This window comes from Caretta caretta, chromosome 3 (genome assembly GCF_965140235.1).
Source record: "Caretta caretta isolate rCarCar2 chromosome 3, rCarCar1.hap1, whole genome shotgun sequence".
In the NCBI taxonomy this organism is placed as follows: domain Eukaryota; kingdom Metazoa; phylum Chordata; order Testudines; family Cheloniidae; genus Caretta; species Caretta caretta.
This window is the reverse complement of record NC_134208.1, coordinates 3,320,881-3,340,988: the sequence shown is the minus strand read 5'-3', so window position 1 is coordinate 3,340,988 and position 20,108 is coordinate 3,320,881. Positions and strand designations below refer to the sequence as shown.

General features: G+C 45.8%; 1 protein-coding gene across 2 annotated transcripts; it reads right to left on the bottom strand.

The window, feature by feature from the left end:
- Positions 1-686: 686 nt before the first annotated feature.
- Positions 687-20,045, bottom strand: HADHB (hydroxyacyl-CoA dehydrogenase trifunctional multienzyme complex subunit beta). 2 transcript variants are annotated; one of them, XM_048846067.2, is made up of 16 exons: positions 19,931-20,045; positions 18,304-18,378; positions 17,905-17,946; positions 15,529-15,625; positions 14,270-14,314; positions 12,372-12,471; positions 10,908-10,995; positions 10,005-10,192; positions 7,219-7,399; positions 6,374-6,495; positions 5,034-5,113; positions 4,900-4,947; positions 3,916-4,003; positions 2,863-2,937; positions 2,144-2,308; positions 687-1,245 (listed from the first exon to the last, which is right to left on the bottom strand). In XM_048846067.2, the coding sequence occupies exons 2-16, from the start codon at positions 18,368-18,370 to the stop codon at positions 1,210-1,212; spliced, it is 1,422 nt and encodes a 473-aa protein (XP_048702024.1). In that variant the 5' UTR covers positions 18,371-18,378; positions 19,931-20,045; the 3' UTR covers positions 687-1,209. The 2 variants fall into 2 exon arrangements, with proteins under 2 accessions (XP_048702024.1, XP_074982381.1); XM_075126280.1 differs by lacking the exon at positions 19,931-20,045 and adding an exon at positions 18,604-18,673.
- Positions 20,046-20,108: the final 63 nt, after the last annotated feature.

Genomic DNA, 20,108 nt, shown 5'->3' with positions numbered 1-20,108 from the left:
GGCTGATGTGACATATGCAGCATAGTTGTAGCCATGTCAGTCCCAGCATATTGGAGAGACACGGTGGGGGAGACCAGATCTTTTATTGGACCGACATTGGTTGCTGCTGAGAGTGACAAGCTTTAGAGCCACACAGGTCTGGGAAAGGTACTCCCAGCGGCCCAGCAAAATGCAGAGTGGAACAGATTATTGTCTGAAGACGAGCTCTGTGGGGCTGAAAGCTTGTCTCTCTTACCAACAGAAATAGACTGATGTGAGATGAATCCTCCCATAATCCTGGTTTGGAGAGTGCAGCTCATCTGCATGGCTGACAGCAGACAATGTAACCAAGAAACAATTTGATACTGAATTCAAATTCTTACACTGCTCCTATTTTTTTCCTTCATGGTTCAATGTACTGCAGACTGTATTAAAACATGGAACTAGGCTGCCCTGGGGGAAGCTGGAAAGGGACAGTTTCATATAAACGTATTCAGTTTCTTTCTTAGCGTTTGATTCTGGAGCACAATTCCGCAGCACAGTGTGGATTCTGGGACAAATTGCGTGGAGCCCTTTACTCCTATTTTCAAGAGCCCAGAATAGCCTGGTGATGGCTCCAAGCAGACAAGCCTCAGAGTACATAGTACTTGAAACCATCAGTGTCAGTGTAAATAAATCAAGGGAAGACAAAAAAAACCTGCCCAGTCTTCAACTTCTTCTCTGGTTTATTAAGGCTGACAAGTATCTCAAGCAGTTATAGTGACTTCCCAATGAGGTTTGGACTCTGCACCATTCTTTAGAAACACCACCTCATCCAACTCAGATTGGATCTCCTCTTTAATAAGCCACATCCCTAACTGGGCAGCTGAGCCTAAGAGGCTGTAAATGGACACACTAAATACTTGGCAATTCTGTTTTAAAACAGCTCTTCACATTCCCAGACTGCATTACTCATTTCTTCCATAAGACAAACCCTGTTTATAAAGAGTTACCGTGAAGTTTTGGTTAACTGCAGGACCCCTGACAGGCCTAAGAGCCACGCTAACTGTTTGGTGGTGTATTCGACAGAGCGTTAATTTGTTCCAGATCACTGACGGGGTAACGAGAAGATATTTACAAAGGCCACCAGAAATCCTTTTCGAGAAGGATCACAGATATATTGTTAGTGCATTGAAATGGCATTGCCTGGCACAGGACAGGTCCAATTCCATTCAGCAGTTCCTTGTCCTCTTACTGCGGGTAAAGTTCCACAATCATTGCATGGCCCTGAAATGGAGAAGCAAAGCATGGTTACTTTAGTCTGAAAGGCACTGTCTGGAGTAAACATACAAGCCACCAGAAGAGCTTCATTTCCAGAGGATGTTAGTCATATTGTAGGAACTGGAAGAGATTAATAGCAGGCTTTTACTCAGTGGCAGCACGCCACAGACATCGGTTGGATTATCTGGTGCCGTTCCTGAAGCACTGAACGAAGCAATACTTTCCTTTTAGGGGATGGGATTAGAAAGTATGCCGCAGGCTACTCAGGAGTGTCCTCCTCGCCCAAATTAGAATGATTACGCAGCTTCCACAGAGAGGCTCAGCTAGCCCTCTTTAGATTGGTTTACTGAGGATAGGACTGGTCTGGCTGTGACCTCTCAAGTTACTGAGTAACCCAATCTACTGCTGCTAACCACAACTGCCTAACAATAGGTGTAATACTTCTCTAGACCTTTCCAAGTACCACTGGAAAGCAGGTGGTATCTGGCTTTTTCACACAGAGGTTCTTGTTCCTTACACGGGGAGATGGAACCTAACAAGCCAGACTTCAGTAAGATCCTCAGGGTTCATGAGATAGTGAAAACCACCACTGCCAAAACCACAGCAGAGTAAAGAAGGGTCTTTGAATCATTCCTCCCTTTCATACTATATCAACAGGGACATGGAGCACTGGCCACCAAATCAGGGTCACTCTCAGACAGCACTGAAATGCTGCAAAAGCAAGCCTGGCTGGCTCCTTAGCCCAGCTGCCTGGACAGTATTAAGGCCACCTGATGGTAACAAACTTCAAAGCTGCACTGATGTCCGACGTACACAGGACAGGACTTCTTGGTACCAAGAGGAAGAGAGGAATTCCTGCCTTCCCAGCAGAGGTCACAATGCTAGCAAGCCTATGCAGCGTTACCTGTCCTCCCGCAGCGCAGGCAGCTATCACACCGTACTGCCCTCCTTCCTTCTTCAGCCTGTGAGCCGCAGTCATTACTAACCGGCAGCCAGTGGCACCAAAAGGGTGCCCCAGAGACAGGGAGCCACCCCACTTATTGAACTTCTCCAGAGGCGGGGCTCCAACCTGCAAGAACAAACCAAAGGAACAGGTTTGCCAACCTCTGCCTCCAAGGAGCCTGTCCCGCTCCCTCCGAGTCCTTCCTGCCGCAGATGATCAGTCCCTGATCTCCATTTTGGGTCATCTGAAGAGTCCGACTAGGCCAGCTAGTCTCTGCTGCTGGCGCGCTCCCTAGAGTTTACATTTGTGTTTCACTGCAGTGTAAGCAAATGCGAGGCTTTATGGTGATAGGACGCCATCTACAGCCAGTTAGCTGTGAGAGGACAGTGGTTTCATCTCACCTATCATTTCTACTGAGAAACGTTAGCCGCACAGCTCTAGGGTCTTTGCCTTCTCTTTGTGCTGAAGTGCCAGAGGTCACGTCAGAGTAGCAACAGCTCCTCAAACTAGGAAGAACTGAACCAAATTATTGATTTTTAGGAAACTGAGTATTTCTCCCTTGTATAAACACAATACAGGCCTTAGAACTGCTATGCCGTTCTGATATGTTTTAACAGCAAGGAATTAGAATTACAAAAGCAACACTGACCTTAAAACCTGCATCCTCATTATGTCCTTACCTTAGACTTTCTGCCCATGTAGTTTTGTGCAAACCAATCCGAATCCATAGCTTTGAAGTTAGCCAAAATCTGCCCCTAGAAGGGAGAGGGGAAAGACTCAAGGACTACAGCAGACACAGAATGAAGTACAGTAAAAGCTGTGTTATCCAGCCTGGTAGCAACTGGAAAGTTCTATAAACCGGCATTTCTAATCTTCATAGAAAGTCCAGTTTATAGTTTAGCTGGCGCCTGCCTGGCTCCACATGGCTCCCCAGAAGCGGCAACATGTCCCTGCTGCTCCTAGATAGAGGCTCAGCAGGCGGCTCTGCGCACTGCCTCCGCCCACAGGTGCCACCCCCGCAACTCCTGTTGGCCATGGTTCCCAGCCAATGGGAGCTGCGGAGCCAGTGTTGGGGGCAGGGGCAGCGCTGCCTGCCGCACCTCCGACTAGGAGTGGCAGGGACAGGTCGCTGCTTGTGGGGAGCTGCCCAAGGCGAGTGCCCTCCCCGCCCCTGGATCCGGCACCCTGAAACCCCAACCCCCTGCCTTGAGCCCCCTCCTGCACCCAAACTCCTTCCCTCTTAGTTAAGTAGCATTTTTCACTTACCGGCACCCCCCATTCCCAACTATTCCAACATGCCAGATAGAAAAGCTTTTACTGTATATGGTGGAGTACGAACAAGTTAGGAGTATCTTAGTTTCCTAAAACTAGTCAGTGTCAAGAAGGATCAACACAGCTGGTTGTACACAAAGGGCTCAAAGGAGCATCATTTGCATGAGCCTTGTCCCAGCCAGATGACACCTTAGAGAAAAATGTTGCCTCTGATTAGCTGAATAAACTGTCTGCACAGAGCACCTCAGCACAGACTGACTGTTCATGAACAAGCTCATAGCGTGCACATAGAAAACCCTCCACCCGATGAAGGAAACCGAGTAACAGAGCTCTTTCCACTCCTGACATAAAACCAGAGGAAATATCCTTGCTATAGATCTTACGCAGGAGAACCCAGATCTGCAACCCAAGACACATTGGTGTGTTACCTCATCCATGCATGTTCCTGTGCAGATACTTACAGCGAAAGCTTCGTGAAATTCAAACACATCAATATCGGCCATTGTTAGACCAGCCCTCTCCAACACCTTGGGAGTACCATACGTTGGCCTAAAGAGTCAGAAAAGCAAGTGACATTAATGCATGTGTTCCATGGACTCCTCCCCCATTCCTTCACTACGATCCCTATTACATCCTCCTCGCTCTCAAAATGGAGCTGCAGCGTTTAAGATGCCAAACAAGTAAGCGCTCACGAAGCTTTCAGCCTCTCCCACTTAAACTGATGTACAACCCAAAAGTCACTACCACCCCATACAGAGATGCGTTAGGCAGGTGAAGATGAGCATTTCACCCCATTTCTAAAGTTAATTGACCTCTTCTGGTTTCGTGTGCAAGTCTGGCAAGTCCAGACATCAAATCCAATTAGCTGGATTTTAATCACATCAAATTTTCCACGTCTTGAGATGTATGCTAACATCAACACTAATGAATCATCGAATTGTAAGACTGGAAAGGACCTTGAGAGGTCATCTAGTCCAGCCCCCTGCACTCAAGGCAGGACTAAGTATTAGATCATCCCTGACAGGTGTTTGTCAAACCTGCTTTAAAAATCTGTGACGGAGATTCCACAACCTCCCTGGGCAATTTATTCCAGTGCAAAGTCTTGTGACTTGTTTCTTGATGGCTATGGCAGCTTAATACTGCCACATGTATCAATAACCTGCGGCAACACCGTGCCATGCACATGCCTGAGTACCCATATAACTGTATTACTATAATCCCCGCCTCAGCTCTTCCCTATTCTTAGTCACCTCCATTTGTTGCATCATGTCGTGTACTCAGACTTTTCTCAGTGCTTTGAGGCAGGGCCCAGATCTTTGTCTGGCTGTGACGCGCCTAACTAAACGCTCACACATTCTACAGGAAGTGAAGCATTTAGTGATAGTAACTGATAATGTCCAGCAATGCTAAGTGTTTGACTGTGCTGTCCATAAGCCATGACCTACCCCAGCAGGAGCTGGTCCTTTGGATCCTGGGAGACGTACACAAAATCCCTGCACAAGAAAAGCACCATTAGTCCCAGAAGAGAAAACAAAAGCAAGACCAGCTTTCAAAAGCCAGATGGAACGGTTCCTTCTACCTTAGGTAGGCCTTTGGTTTATATCCCATCGCCAGAGCCTTCTCTTCAGACATTATCAGAACTGCTGAAGCACCATCCGTCTGAAACAGCCAGACAAACTCAGTTAGGCAATTACTCACAGAGCACCCACACCATGCAAAGGCGGCAAGTCTCTAAGTTTTTGTACAGGGCCCCGGTTGCTGTAGCAGACACTATCGGAGCACAAACAAACAAAATACACAAAAGCGTAAATACAAACGCTGCTCTATAAACTTATCTGTAACTATCCACCAGAAAGTTACATTACAGGTCACACGTGTCTGCTTCTAATCCATTAGGCTGTGGAACGGACAAGCTCCCAAGAAAACTGGGAAAAGCCCCAACACTTAGGATAAAGAACTAGGTAAAATACACCATAGGGAGCACTGGTTGAGGCAGATGGATAAGACGACCTATGAGTGGGGGGGCCAAACCAGTACGGCTGCTGTGATAGCCATAGCATACACAGATGCGGCTCTTTAGTAAATTCGTTTTTGGCAGAATGGTGGCCGGTGAATTTTACACGTGGGTGCCATTTTGGCAACTACAGTGCTTGCATAGTCTGAGTTTCACAGCACTGTAATTGGTTCATGTTTGCAAAACTAAATACTAATATTTTACAGCACAGTGTCCTTGATGCATCGACTGTATGCGGTCTCAACAGGAGAATGTGTTCCCAAATTAACCCTCAGCTCTGCTGTATGCAGTGTCCCTTACATGCCAATATTTCAAGCAGGGTCAGTCCTAAAGTACTATCAGACCCCAGCAAGTTCCCGGGAACTCCAGGCAGAAAACGCTGTTGTTACTTGTGAAGGCCCAGCGTTACTTGTAGCACAAAGAAAGGAGCCGTTATTGCAAAACGTGAACAGGATCTAAACACGAAAGCACCTCCTCTGTGCTGCACTTGGGGACAGGACACATACCTCGTGCATTCTGGGGGAGACTTTCAAAGGCATAAAGGGAAGTTTGAATGAAGTCGGGTGCCTAAGTCACTGGGAATTGGGTGTGTAACTCCCATTTGTGCCTTGGGAAATCTTCCCCTGTCCTCTTCTGAGGGCAATTATAACGAAGCCAACACGTAAAACAGCCTCAAGTGTTTACAACGAACCTTTTGTTTTTATTTCGGGGGTTTGCTAAATTAAAAGTTGTTTAAGAGAAAATGCAAGTGTCACTTTGCAACTTAAAGTGGATGACATTATGGAAAAGCCAACGAAGTCATAGTAGCATTAACGTCACAGAAATATAGTCTAGGTAGCTGCAGTAGGTAGAAAAATAGACCAGTCTCACATATTGCTACCCAAATGGATGGCGGTGTACGTTACCAGGAAGGAGGAGTTGGCAGCTGTGACAGTCCCATAAGGTTTGACAAAAGCAGCTTTCAGTTTACCCATCTGCTCCATTGAAGAAGGACGGACTCCATTATCTCTGATGACTGTATCTTTGCCTGTTAAAACACAGCATTAACTTCAGAAGGAAGCCACAAGTCCTCCTTTTCTTTCTAGAAGGAAGTGGGTATCATACCCCACTTTGCAGAAAAGAACTCGAGAGAGAGCGAGTAAGAGCGAGAGAAAGTTCTATTTTCCATGGAAAAAGGAATGCAAGGAAAGAAGGGAGGTGTCATTCATTTTATTTGATTTCTTGCCAAAACAGTTTAGTGTGAAGGGAACAGTCTTGAGTATTGAAAAAATTCTGCTTCTTTCAAATTGATGATTTTCTGAAATAAGCTTTCTAAGGAGCACAGCTGGCATGTGCTTCATCACACCGGCACTTTTACTAGGCTTGTTTTTAAACTGGACTTGTGATTCCTTGCAAAAACACGCTTCCCTGTGGTGTACCTTGTTGCTTGTTAAGTCTTTGATACAAAGAGCAGGAGGATTCCTCACTTGTGATCTGCCCCGTACTAAGGCAATAATCACCAAATAAGCAGGGATATGGAGTAGGGTGCTTCAAGATTTAGATCACAGACTCAGCAAGGACACATGCTCCTGGATCACTACTTTGTTGTGCAGGGACAGGTTGTAAATTAAAGGTTTTAAATAGACTTGACACTGCTGAGGAGTGAAAGTGTGCCGAGAGATACAGAACTCCATGACTTGGGCCCTGGCCACTTTCCCTTATAAAGGGAGTGGCACAATTTTGGGTCAGCATTAGAACACACGGCTTTTACCTGGCACTTTGAAGGGTATCACATCAGTGAGCAGCCCCTCATCCTGGGCTTTCCTGGCCAAAGTGTGGGAACGGAGGGCGTACTCATCTTGTTCTACACGGGAGATGGCAAAGGCAGCAGCCAACCGGTCTGCTGAGTGTCCCATGGTCTCACTGGTGGAAAACTCTGCTACCGCTGGGAGCTAGAAGAAAAGGAAGCACAAGGTAAGCATATGTAAATACCATCTGTTCCAATGGTCGTTGTGGGCACCAAACTATACTATACCACTGGAATTTAATACTTGGTTACGTTTCACACATGTAAATCCCTGAAGTCCTCCATTTATAAAACAGAGCGATTAACTTTACACAAATAATGCACATTATCCTACTAAGATCAACTAAACTAGAGGAATCCCCACTTCTGAACCACAGGAATGCCCAAACTTTGACCGAGTAAAGGCCATGCTGGCCACTTGCCAGGGGCTCGAGGACTGGTCCCAAGTTGCATACAATGAGGAAGGTAGCAGCTGGCCTTGTATTTAATGTGGAGCTGCAGACCAGAGAGACTACAGGCCCCAAAATGAAGCGAGGCCAGGCTGCTCGGAGCAATGCATGCTGGGGCCTGCAGACTCCATGGCCCACACCTCCATAGGAAGTCGTATGCTACACAAGTGGGCCAAATTCAAGTCATCCCTTATTTAGGATTTAGTCCTCCTCCATCCTGAGAGAATGGATGACAGCTGCATCCACACACGTGAGCCAAGACCCCCACGCTGCTGGATGTGCTATTTTTAGGGCCCTTCATTTTCAGTTTTTATTTTAATTTTTCCCAGGAATTTATCAGAGTTTATTACCATAACACCACAAACAGGGGAAAAATCAGTGCAAAAAACAATTCATAATTTTTTGGGGTAAATATCGGGGTTTGTTTTGGTGGACGGAAAGACGGGGAAGAAAGTATTCAGTGGATTAATGCTTTGAATTTCGTTCAATGTGGTTTGCTGCAGAACTAAAACAGCACTCAAAACACGCCACCTCAGAGTTAAGAAAACAATACATCTCTAATCCCCAAATAAAACTTTTCATCTGAATAAACAGTTTACTGTTGTAGACTTAGAGTTATTAGCCTGTAAATATTTACATTTAATAATTGAGTCACACCATTTGCAGTGCATTTACTCAACTTCATCCTTTTCTCCTGTTTTTGTTTTTTTAAAAACTTTCAAATACTTCCCTGTGTTCGGAAACGTATTTTGAGACCGATTTTCATTTTCTTCTCATTTTAGTGGGTCAAATCTTTAAACCATTATCTGCTAACAGCTTGAAATGCGTACATGGTGGTGTGAGATTCATCAGTACGTTCAGACGCACATGCACTTCAGAGCTTGCGTGCGTGCCTGTTTGTTTATTGTGTATCTTCTAGACTAATACAGAGCCTTACCTCAACAGGCAGCTTTGCATATATACACAGACTAATGTATTATCATAATACATATATCTCATGCCATGTATTGTATTTTCCTAATAAAAAGTTATTTTTATCTATTTGAATGATACAAAAGTAGGGTGAAAAAAAATCAGAAAAAAATTGAATAATGTTTTTTGTAAAACCAGAGAATTTTTCAGTAAAAATTGGTTTAAACTGCAAACGAAAGGGCTTAGCTATTTTCCCGTTCTGGGAGTCTGCAGAATTCAAATCTGGGTCTCTTATCTCTCAACTGCACTTTGAGTCTCTGCACTTGTACTAAATGAAGATAAAGGATTCTCTATTAATAGTATGTGCACAAAAATAGCCTCTCTGGTGAGGACAGAACTCCAGGAGCCTTCAGATCATTCACTGTGAATAAAACCCTTTCCCACCACTTTACAAGTCACCTTTTCTCTGACCATGAGAGCAGGCGGAGGGGCTCCCTTTACATCACAAAGGGGAGAGAGCACTATCTAAATGGGCAGGCTGTCCTTTCTCACCTATTATTATGAAAGCATTCAGTATCCTGCAGGATTGGGCCCTGGAGAATAAATGGATTTTGTATTTAAGAGGTGTCAGGCAGATGCACAATCCCATTAATAGTGGGAGGGGAATGCTTTCCTCTGTATTCAGTGTGTTGAAAATGCACGCAGTGTGTCCCTACTAGCTTGAAGAGCAATTCATTTTGTCCCTCAAACTCCAGGTTCTAAGAGTTTCAGAAGGTCAAGACGAATTGCACGGTATTTAGGCTGGTAAGGTAAGTGTCACCGTTACACATTTTAATGTCTTCAGTAAACCTTCTATGCTACGAGTTCAACGAGTTGGGAAAAGAGGTATTTTGAAGTTTAAATTGGTGAAGCTCACTAAGTGCTAGCCTGACTGTCAGGGAACCATGTAGGCAAAAGCCATACGTAGTTCCTCAAAAAGAAAAGGAGGACTTGTGGCACCTTAGAGACTAACCAATTTATTTGAGCATAAGCTTATGCTCAAATAAATTGGTTAGTCTCTAAGGTGCCACAAGTCCTCCTTTTCTTTTTGCGAATACAGACTAACATGGCTGCTACTCCGAAACCTGTAGTTCCTCAAAGAATTTTAGGAGCTATGCTAATGCATTGAAATCTCAGCCTACACCTAGGCAGGTGGCATGATGCAGAACCACCATAGTCTACACCCCCAATTAACCGTCACCATGTTGAATTCTCCACAGGGGCAAAATTATATTCCTTTCCCCTAGAGTGTGTGTTATTTTACAAGTGGCTATCAAATGGCAAACTGCAAAGGAGGACAGAATTGAGAACCCTAGACACCTACTGAGAGATGGAAAGGAGGAGATTTACCTCTGGGGCAAAGTAATCAGGACGGATTTTAACAACCAGTGCCAGTCTCTGGCCCAAGGTCTTGGCCCTGTTAAGGGAGAGCAAAGTCTTCCTCATCTTCCTGCTGTGACGAATTGGAACATCTGACATTAACTCCACACCACCAGCTACCACCACATCACACTGGCCAGATGCAATCAGACCGACACCTACAGGAAGCGATGGAGAAGATCATCAGAAGCATGGGCGGACTTCTTTAAAAGAAGCTGAAATACTTTCACTTACTGAAGAGAAGCAACAACTAATCAAGGATTTCTCAGGAGTAGATGCAACCAACAGAAACATCTCTAATCAAAGTTTTTCACAAAATGAAACTCCAAAAAACCTTTGTTTCAGGTCTATTGAAATGTTTCATTTCTATAAATTCAAAACTTTTTTTTTTCTGATTTTGACAAAATTAACAATATTCTAAATATTCTCCTGTGTTCTATAATTTTGCTTCTACTTCCCACTATTTTCATGCAAGAAATTGAGGCAACAATATCCCTCAAATAATTTGGGGTAGAAACCTGGATCTTCAATTTTTGCTCAATTTGGGCTACGCTGAAGGTGATGTTAGCATAAAAGGCTACAACTTTGTCAAGTTCAAGTCTTTACCTTTCAGTTTTAATGGACAATTTTGAATCTGAGTGGAGACTGCTCCGGAATGAAACCGATGATCAAGAGCTCCTGAAGGCCTGGAACACGTACTTCAAAAATCTCTGCTAAATTTTACTGAACCAGTGGTTCAATAGAGGCCCTCCATCTAAGCCTCCTCCAGACACTTAATTGTGTTCATTAAGATGTGCAGGTAGGACAGGGGAAGAGAAGAGAGGCTGCTAATGCCATCTTCTAATCTACTACCTGTTCTTTCAGCCAACATACCTGTGGTCATAGCTTGGTTTGAAGAGATGCAAGCCATAGTGACTGTGTGGGCTGGAGTTTTATCCGAGAAGCCAGCTCCCAAAGCAGCCTATGGGCAACACAAAATAATAATGATTAAAAAACCCCACCAGCTTGACCTCGCAGTGCTTGCTTCTTGAAGCATTAAATGCCAGACATCTTTGCAGAATTTAAGCTGCAGACGTGTCAAGTTTTCATCTACACAGCTGAGGTAAGGCATTCTGCATGCGTTCACTATGAGGAATCTTCCTTCTATTGCAAGCAGAGAGCTGGTCTGCTGCCTGCCTCTCAAAGCTCTTTATCAAACTACACGGACAACCATCGGCAGACCCTAAATGAACAGACAAATTCCTCTTATACAACGCAGCACTGTATTTCTGAAAACTTTTGCTTCACCCTGTCATCTATTATTTATAGATGCAAGAAAATAAATGTAATTTTGTTTGAGAACTTGAATACAATGCAATAGAATACAAGCTGTAATTTACATACAACTGAACATTAAATGTTTGCAGCAGATCAAGCTTTCCTGAAAGTAAGGATGTATAATGGGAATGACAACAAGCTTTAACAGAGCAGGGAGTGGAGGCCTGTGTCACAAAAGAATAACCATTCTGGAATACGTGTTGCCATAAGACGACACACCTTAATTGACACATGGCCAACTAGTTTAAAGTTCAAACCTTCTCTGGAAGTTAAAATTAAACCAGTCTCAGTTGACTGACAGGAGGTCAAAGAAAACACTTGCACATACAAAAATAAACTGCTGATTGAATCTGAGCAGCACTGGTAATAACAAGCGCAGTTAGGAGAAATTATGTAACAAGTTTTAGGTGGGATCCTTTCTGGTGGAATGGCACTGACTGCTCCGCAGAACACCAGCTGAGGTTTCAGAAGCTAGGCTGATTAGAGCAGAATCATGTCTAATGTTATGGAGATGGCTTTACAGTACCAGATCTCTACACTCTTTTCCCTGTATTATATATAGTCACTTCTCTCTTTACATCTGCCACCAGGAAAAGCAGCTAAGCTGGCACTCTCCAGAGCACTCAAATGCTGCATCTTGGTTCGACCAGCTTTATTTTTCAAACAATATTGTAGTGTTATCAAGTATTTCTGGCAAACCAGAGCTTGATCCCAAGTGGACAGTTCAAGCAGAATGATTAATCATCCCTTACCAGGGTCCTGCTTTTCTGGTAATCCCCAAGGAGGGATTTCACAGTGCACACTATTAGAAATGACAGGGTAGATTTATGATTTTAACTAAGGGTTTTAACTAACTAAGGATGGGAGTGCCATTTAATTACTTGAAGCACAACACAGTGTGACGGGCTTATTTTCCCAATCCACAAGGAGCAGCGATGAACTGATTCTTTCATAGGGGTTAGTTCACTCAGGTTAGCTGTTTAAACCAGCTTTACAGAATACCTGCTTCATTTAACCCACCTCTCTAGCAACATTGCTTGTTTTCACCTCCTGGATAACTGTGCCATAAACAATGTAATCAACAACTTCCTTCGGGACGTTGGTCCGGTTCAGCAACCCTCTGAGAGAAGAAGTCAGACAAGAAAATCTGCACCAACGAATAAAGTGGTAACTTTGCCAAGGTCCCCAGGCACTCAATTTCAAAAGCTAGCCTGCAAAATAGGGACAACAGCGAGCATGCTTCCCTAATTCAGAGACAAGGTTGAATATATAGCTGCCCACAGAAAGAGCTGTGATCATCAAGTGGAAATGGACTCAAAATAAAACAGGGAAACTCCACTTCTTCTTCAATAACAGTCGTCCCCACCCCCCTCCCCCAATGCTCAAGTGGTTACTACCTCTCTTTCTCAGCTTGGGGCAGCCTCAAGTCAAAACTCGGGGAGAGAAGAGGGAGTCAGATGTCAAGCCAGCCTACCCCTCAGTGTCTGAACACCTACTGCTTCTACAGGGATACACAGAAGACAAGCAGCAATTTTTTCATATTTCCATAGAAAATACTGTGTACAAATGCTCCAGGATATCCGTACAAACAAGCCTATACACCTCTGTACCCCATTGCAGGGATATATATATAAAACTAAAATAAACACAAATTTGAATTCTGACTTCCTCAAACCATCATGTAAAAGAGTAAACATGATGCAGGTAGGGGTCCCTATGGCAACTTACTACTACCCTATGGCAACTATGCTACTATCAAATCCAAGTGCCCAGCGCACACCACTTAACATCAGCCTGCAGCCCGTGAATATAAAGTGCACTGTTTGCACGCCGCCAGTCAATCAGACTGACTATCTGAATGGGGGTTCCAAAGAGGATGGAGCTAGGCTGTTCTGTCATCTGCCACCACTGAGAACAAGGAGCCATGGTCTCAAGTTGCAGTGCGGGAGGTCTTGATTGGATAATAGGAAACACTATTTCACTAGGAGGGTGGTGAAGCACTGGAATGGGCTACCTAGGGAGGTGATGGAATCTCCATCCTTAGAGGTTTTTAAGGCCTGGCTCGACAAAGCCCTGGCTGGGATGATTTAGTTGGTGTTGGTCCTGCTTTGAGCAGGGGATTGGACTAGATGACTTCCGGAGGACTCTTCCAACCCTAATACTCTATGAATCTCTCCTCTGGCTCCCCCTTGGCTACTGCATCAACCTCACAGCCAAGGCTTGGCATGACTCCAACCTAGCCTTCATCTCGGACCTCAACTCTTTCGGCAGCATGTTCCCACTGCCCATCAACAATGCCAGCCTTGACAAACTCCTCCCCCCATGCCCCAAATTCCTGCCTTCACACCTTCTTCCACACTGCCCCCAGAGGTAAGTAAGGAATGACCTCCCAAGGTGCCAGAACCCCATCTTCCCTCGAGAAATCACTCCTAGTGACCCTCCTTTCCCACAGGACACGCAAACACTGTCAAACTGTAGACTGGAGAAGGCATCAGAGAGAAGAGGGATGAAATGAGAGAGGAGAAACACACACACACTACTAAGGTAGCTTTCCCTGGGTCTCAGTCACTGTCCCAATTTGCTCACCGTTCATTTTTCGTATTATACAGCGTCAAGCACATTCAATAGTAGATCATTTGAAGCAGAGCTGGCCAGGAGGATGACACAACGTCCCCCTACCATGCACTTAGACAGTGCCTTTCTTCTCAGTAGTATCACCATTTTGCACATAAGTAACCTGAGGTATAGCGGTGAAATGACTTGTCCTTGGTCACATAGTTGAGTGACAAAGCAGGGAATACAACCTAGGAACCCTGGTTCCCAGCATTATTATCAGCACTAAATTAACCTCCCAGCACAAAACCCCAGGGCCAGCTAGCTTTCTGAGCTCCTCTTCCACTCAATTCTTGTTTACTCACTGCAGCGAGGCTCTGGCCAAGTCATGCGGCATCAGATCTGCATATCTGGAAGTTAAGACAGATAGATTTACAAAATAATCCCTGAAGTTATTTTATCATACCATTCAGAGTATATATTAATAGACCAGACACAGTATGGCAACAGATGAGCAATCACGGAGCCTCTTCACTTAAAAATGGCCATTTCACAGCCTTGGTTTGTGGAGACAAAGGTGTCTATATGTGAAAAATCAACGTACAACTGCTGTATTAAGGAAAATCCTGAAACAAGATATAGCAACAGCAAAAGTCGAAACTCCATCCCCTGTTTACCGTAGGGAAGCGTTAGTAATGGCCCTGATTCAGCTACGAAGTTAATGGCATTAAGTAACAGGTTTCTAACAATCATCTGATGTAGTTTTTCACTCCTGCTGCTGCTACTGGACTATGCCTGGGTCCTGGAAACAGTTTTCAATCATAGGTGCAGTCACGTGAATGGCATGTGAAGACAGATCCGTTGGGCTGAACGTTACTTACTGTGAACAGTGGTCATATGTCAAGCCTAGAGAACCAAACATCCCAACCCAGTCCTTACACATCCCAATATACACAGGGTTTTCTTTGTATTATTTAGTAATTCATCCTCAGTTCTCATCAGAATGTACTCTCTCCTTTCCCGAGCCAGACTGTCACACTGACTATGCCAGTTTCCTTACAGTTATTATAAAGAAGAGAGGAACCACTAGATCACCTCTGCCTAACATAAGGACCACATGGTTGCAGCTACAGCCTTAGTTGATTGCAATCTTTTAGCTGGTGCTAATCCCTGTCAAGGAACAGTGGAGTTTCAAGATCTGTATTCTAACTCTTGGGGAAAATCAGATAACTTTGGAATGCCCAACCCCTTCAAGTTTGTAATATGTAGCAGGGCTCACATATAGTTTCACCTGTATAACAGCAACCAGTGACCTTGTCAAGATTAAAAACACAATACAAGAAGGAAGGGACCAAAACAAACCACCAAGATGATCAAACCAGTAAAGATCAGAAAAACAAGTTGTTAAACTCCTTGCAGGTATTACATTCATTACTCTTTCCTATTAGGAGTAAGAGTAGCTACAAATGTCTGAACACTGAGCAAGCCAACATCAGGCACTGAATGAAGTGAAAGCAGTTAGAGCAGTATAAGTATACCAAGCCCAATGTTTTCCTTTCTGATTCTCCCTGAATCTTTCTATACGATTAACCAAAGCAAAGAGGTATTTTCTTTTCATACTTACGAGGTGCCAGACTGTAAAAATGGAATGCGGACCCCATCGACCACAACAATATTCTTCACACCATTTTTGGCTAAGGTTTTCTTACTCTTGGGCTGGACTGTTTGAAGAAAATATTTAAACAGCTGTTGGCTAGAATCTGAACAAGTCTGCAGCAAGATTTTATTTAAAAAATAAATACTACTAGAAAGATCGGGTAATGTTCTTCGGTGGTTAAGTCCTACATCAAGTAATTAGGAATCCTGGATTGAATTCTTGTCTCCCCCATGGCATGCAGCCTGATCCTGGGCAAGTCACTTTACTTTGCTGTATCCCAGTTTCCTCATCTGTAAAGTGATTCATTGAAGAGCATGCAGTGAGCCAACAGCAGAGTTGGGAACAAGACATCCAATTCCTGACTCCCATTCCCAGTTAGCACTAGGATACTGTGGCAACAGGGTGCCTTTGAAATGCTGCATCACAGTAATTAGAAACAAAAGAGACCTATTTGAACACCAAATTCACCCTTTACCTCCCATCCCTTAGAGTAAGATAAAGTAATATACTGCAATACAGTAACACCTGACTGATCACTGCCAGGGGGCATTCTGGACTTGGTTCTAGAAATATACAACTAATAAAAAGACGCAATGGGTCACATTTCTAGTGCTATCAGGGCTTAAGAGTCTCATGATTTGTTAAAACAACAATATGAAGTGGCTGCATTTAGAAGACCGAGAAGGGCCATGGGATGTAAAAGCTGCTTAAATCCAGCTAAGCATGAGAGCTTAAGCAAGTGAAAGTGCAAGTATGAAGATTCTGCCTAGTACTTGTGTTATTATAAGTGGATTATTTGAGTAAAGCCAAGGGCAAGCATGGGCTATTTCCCAAATCAGAGTCACTAGGCCCAAAATGGTTCAGGGAACCAGAGACACTGAGGATTAAAACAATCAACAGCTAAATGAAGCAGCACTTGAGAACCCCAGCAGCCATTTTTAGTATCTAACTGCATATACCCACATTAAAGCCTAAGCCCCTTACTCTGTGCCACCAACTGGACCTTATACCCAATACCACAAGCCTTTTCTGGCCAGGGACATCTCTTGGTAGGCAGGAGGGCCTACCAAACCTAGGCCATTACAGTTTATCCCCTTTTTGTATGGGTCCTCCAAGCTAGGACACCATCTCATCTATTATGGTCTGAGCTTTGGTTCAGGTCTTCTTCTGGGCTATGGTGAGTCTTTTCTATTGCTTTTCTGCAGCTGTCACTAACAACCTAGTGGGATTCTTAGGGTCCATAGGGCTGCCTACACAAAGACAATCCTACCTCCCAGTACCAGAGCCAGACAAGCTCCGTCAGTTCCCGACCCTAAGGAAGGATGTCTCTCACTTTCTGAATTTCCCTCTGGTTAGATGAGGAAAACCCATTAAAAGTCAGTTTCGCTGTCAGGTTCCCAATGCTGCAATGGAGTTACAAAAACTCCAGAGAAAGCTTTGTTTTAAAGTCCCAATATATTTCCATTGGTCTTAGATTTTATAAAATGAACCAAATATTAACTGACCTCCTCTCTTGAATTATGCACATTGAGTTCTTCTCCCCTCACTTTTTTTCACATTTTCCACATTCCATATCAATAGGATATGGACTATCTTGACATAGCAGGATATATAAACTCTACCAAACATTAGGATGTATCAGATATCAAGGTGTGTCATGCCATTTTATAGCTGCCTGCTACCAACTCTGATAGTCTGCAGCCAATGGTAGGATTTGCACTCCATATCTTCTCAACAAAAATTGGGACTCATCTCTGACACATTAGAAACATGTGAGACGCAAGGTGTTAGTTTTTAAGACTATTTTAAAAACACTGACATTTGCTATATGTTGGGAATCGGAAGCCATATCGAATAGCCATAGAATTAAAGGAATAAGTACACAAATCAGAGACATTAGTTTTGTTTGTCCTCATAAGAAAGGGACTGACAGAAAAGGAATTTTTATCCAGTCTAAAAATAAGGAAGTCCTACAGTCTGAAGGATTGGAGTTTTGTTATTAAAAAAAGGAAAGTCAGGGAACAATTCTTTACAAAGCAACCTCATTGCAAAAAGATTAGATTCTCTTTAATAAGGCAATGTAAGATGAGCACCCTTGCTTTCTGAAATATGCTTCCGTAGAAGAGAAAAATCACATATTTAGTAGATTTGTTCTTTTCACAGACCAGCTTTGATGTACTGGAAAAATATTTTGGCAACATATTCCTATGTTCATAGTTTTAGAAATGTACTCTGAAAAAAAAAGAAGATTACACTGTTTCTGTATCTGTCTGCGATAGGTGCAGGGATGGGGAGGCACCTTGCAAATTTAATCTTTCAGCAGTGAGATTTTTAGCTCTTTACCTGCGGCATGTGACAGAGGGGAGCAGCTGAAGGATCTTGCAGCTGAAACACAAAAGACAGAAGCAAAACAATTACTAACAAAAAAAATTACCTATAATACTTTAAAATGTGCTATAATAGTAGGAAAAATTTAGACAAGTAATCTATGGTAACTGCACATTTAGAGAAAAATTTTGTGTACATTGTGTACAACCAGTTTGTGGGTTTTTCACAGCAACAGGAGAGAAAAACACTTTAAAAATAGGAAAAGTGGCTGTAAAAAAATCACAGTGTCAAGGAGACTTGGGTGCAGTTGGCACACCTGAATCTACTTTTAACCACTTTTTAAAAACAGCTAAATTGGCAGTGTCCTTTTACATGGCATCAACTTAATTTTTTAATAACGGGAAGAACACTTACAGAATCTGACAGCCCATGTGGAGGTAGCAGGGACGCTTCTGATAGCATGGCTCAATATGGAAGTCATTTTGAAATCTAAAGCAGCAGAGGAGGGGAAACAAACAGTTAGTTTGTTCAGAAGTTTCAGGATGGGCAAGCTACCCCCTTCTCACACAGCCAAAGAAAATGGAGATACAGAAGATCCATCAAGGTCAACCTAGTGTCCAGTGGGGGAGGGACTGTCTTGTTGTGGTGGGTTTGTACTGTGCCTAACACTGGAGCTTTAGGTGCGATTGCAATACAAGTTAATCATAAACATGCCTCTTCTAAGATCAGGGCGGTTCAGTATGTTGTACGGTGTTCTGGGCAGACCCATTTTAAAATGCCCCCCCACCCCCTCTTGCTGTTGGTTTGTTCATCCAGGCACTTCATCCCTTCCCGGATTAGTCACAAACAACCCCCGCCCGTGCGGTGCCTCCTCCCGGAATCCGATCGGTGCAGATGCGCGGGCCAGGCAGGACGAGCTGGGGCCGCTGCCCCCTGAGCTCAGCTCCCTGCACCCGTCCTGGGGATCAGCTCCAGGGCAGGAGCACAGGCCACCCGCGCTGCCCAACCCCTGCCCGCAGCTTCCCCCGGCCAGAGAACCCAGCTCTGCCGCAGGCCCCCACCCCTCGCAGCCCGCCGCCCGCCCTCCCTCCCGCCTCTTCCAGCCAGGCCCACCGCCTCCTTCAGCGAGCCCCGCCCCCCCCGCAGCCACCCCCTCCCCGAGCTGAGCCCAGCCCAACCCCCAGCCACAGGCCTCCCAAGCTGCTGTCATTGCCTCCCCTTCCCACCCCTCACCCCCGAGCCCAACCCCCTGCCACAGGCCTCCCAAGCTGCTCTCACCGCCCCCCTTCCCGCCCCCGAGCCCAAGCCCCCGCCACAGGCCTCCCAAGCTGCTGTCATTGCCCCCCCTTCCCACCCCCCACTCCCGAGCCCAACCCCCCGCCACAGGCCTCCCAAGCTGCTCTCACCGCCCCCCCCTTCCCACCCCCGAGCCCAACCCCCCGCCACAGGCTGCTCTCACCGCCCCCCCCTTCCCGCCCCCCGCCCCCGAGCCCAACCCCCTGCCACAGGCCTCCCAAGCTGCTCTCACCGCTCCCCCTTCCCACCCCCCATCCCTGAGCCCAACCCCCAGCCACAGGCCTCCCAAGCTGCTCTCACCGCCCCCCCTTCCCACCCCCCACTCCCGAGCCCAACCCCCTGCCACAGGCCTCCCAAGCTCCTGTCATTGCCCCCCCTTCCCGCCCCCGAGCCCAACCCCCTGCCACAGGCCTCCCAAGCTGCTCTCACCGCCCCCCCTTCCCGCCCCCCGCCCCCGAGCCCAAGCCCCCGCCACAGGCCTCCCAAGCTGCTGTCACCGCCCCCCACCCCCGAGCCCAACCCCCCGCCACAGGCCTCCCAAGCTCCTGTCATTGCCCCCCCTTCCCACCCCCCACCCCCGAGCCCAACCCCCAGCCACAGGCCTCCCAAGCTGCTCTCACCGCCCCCCCTTCCCGCCCCCCACTCCCGAGCCCAACCCCCCGCCACAGGCCTCCCAAGCTGCTGTCACCGGGGATCCCGGAGCTCCCCCCCCCCGCCCAGCGGGTCCCCGGGCGCCGGGTCCCACCTCAGGGCTGGGGCACCACCGCTCCCGCCGCGCCGGCAACTCCCTTCTCCCGAACGACGCCCGAGGGCCGCCCCGTCTCTCCCGGCCGCGCCCCGGCTCAGGAAAGACCCCTCCTGCCCCCCCCCCCCATAGCTACCCGCGGCACTGCCTGATGGGAGCCCGCTCCTCCCCCCGTCTG

Bases quoted from the DNA above. Each gene is read 5' to 3' on its own strand.
- HADHB (XM_075126280.1), bottom strand. From the start codon at position 18,658: ATGGGTCTGCCCAGAACACCGTACAACATACTGAACCGCCCTGATCTT. The intron at 15,626-17,904 runs GTAAAGAGCTAA...TTCTTCAAACAG, and splicing joins CCCTCTGTCACATGCCGCAG to TCCAGCCCAAGAGTAAGAAA. The intron at 1,246-2,143 runs GTAACGCTGCAT...TCTCCATTTCAG, and splicing joins CCTGCGCTGCGGGAGGACAG to GGCCATGCAATGATTGTGGA.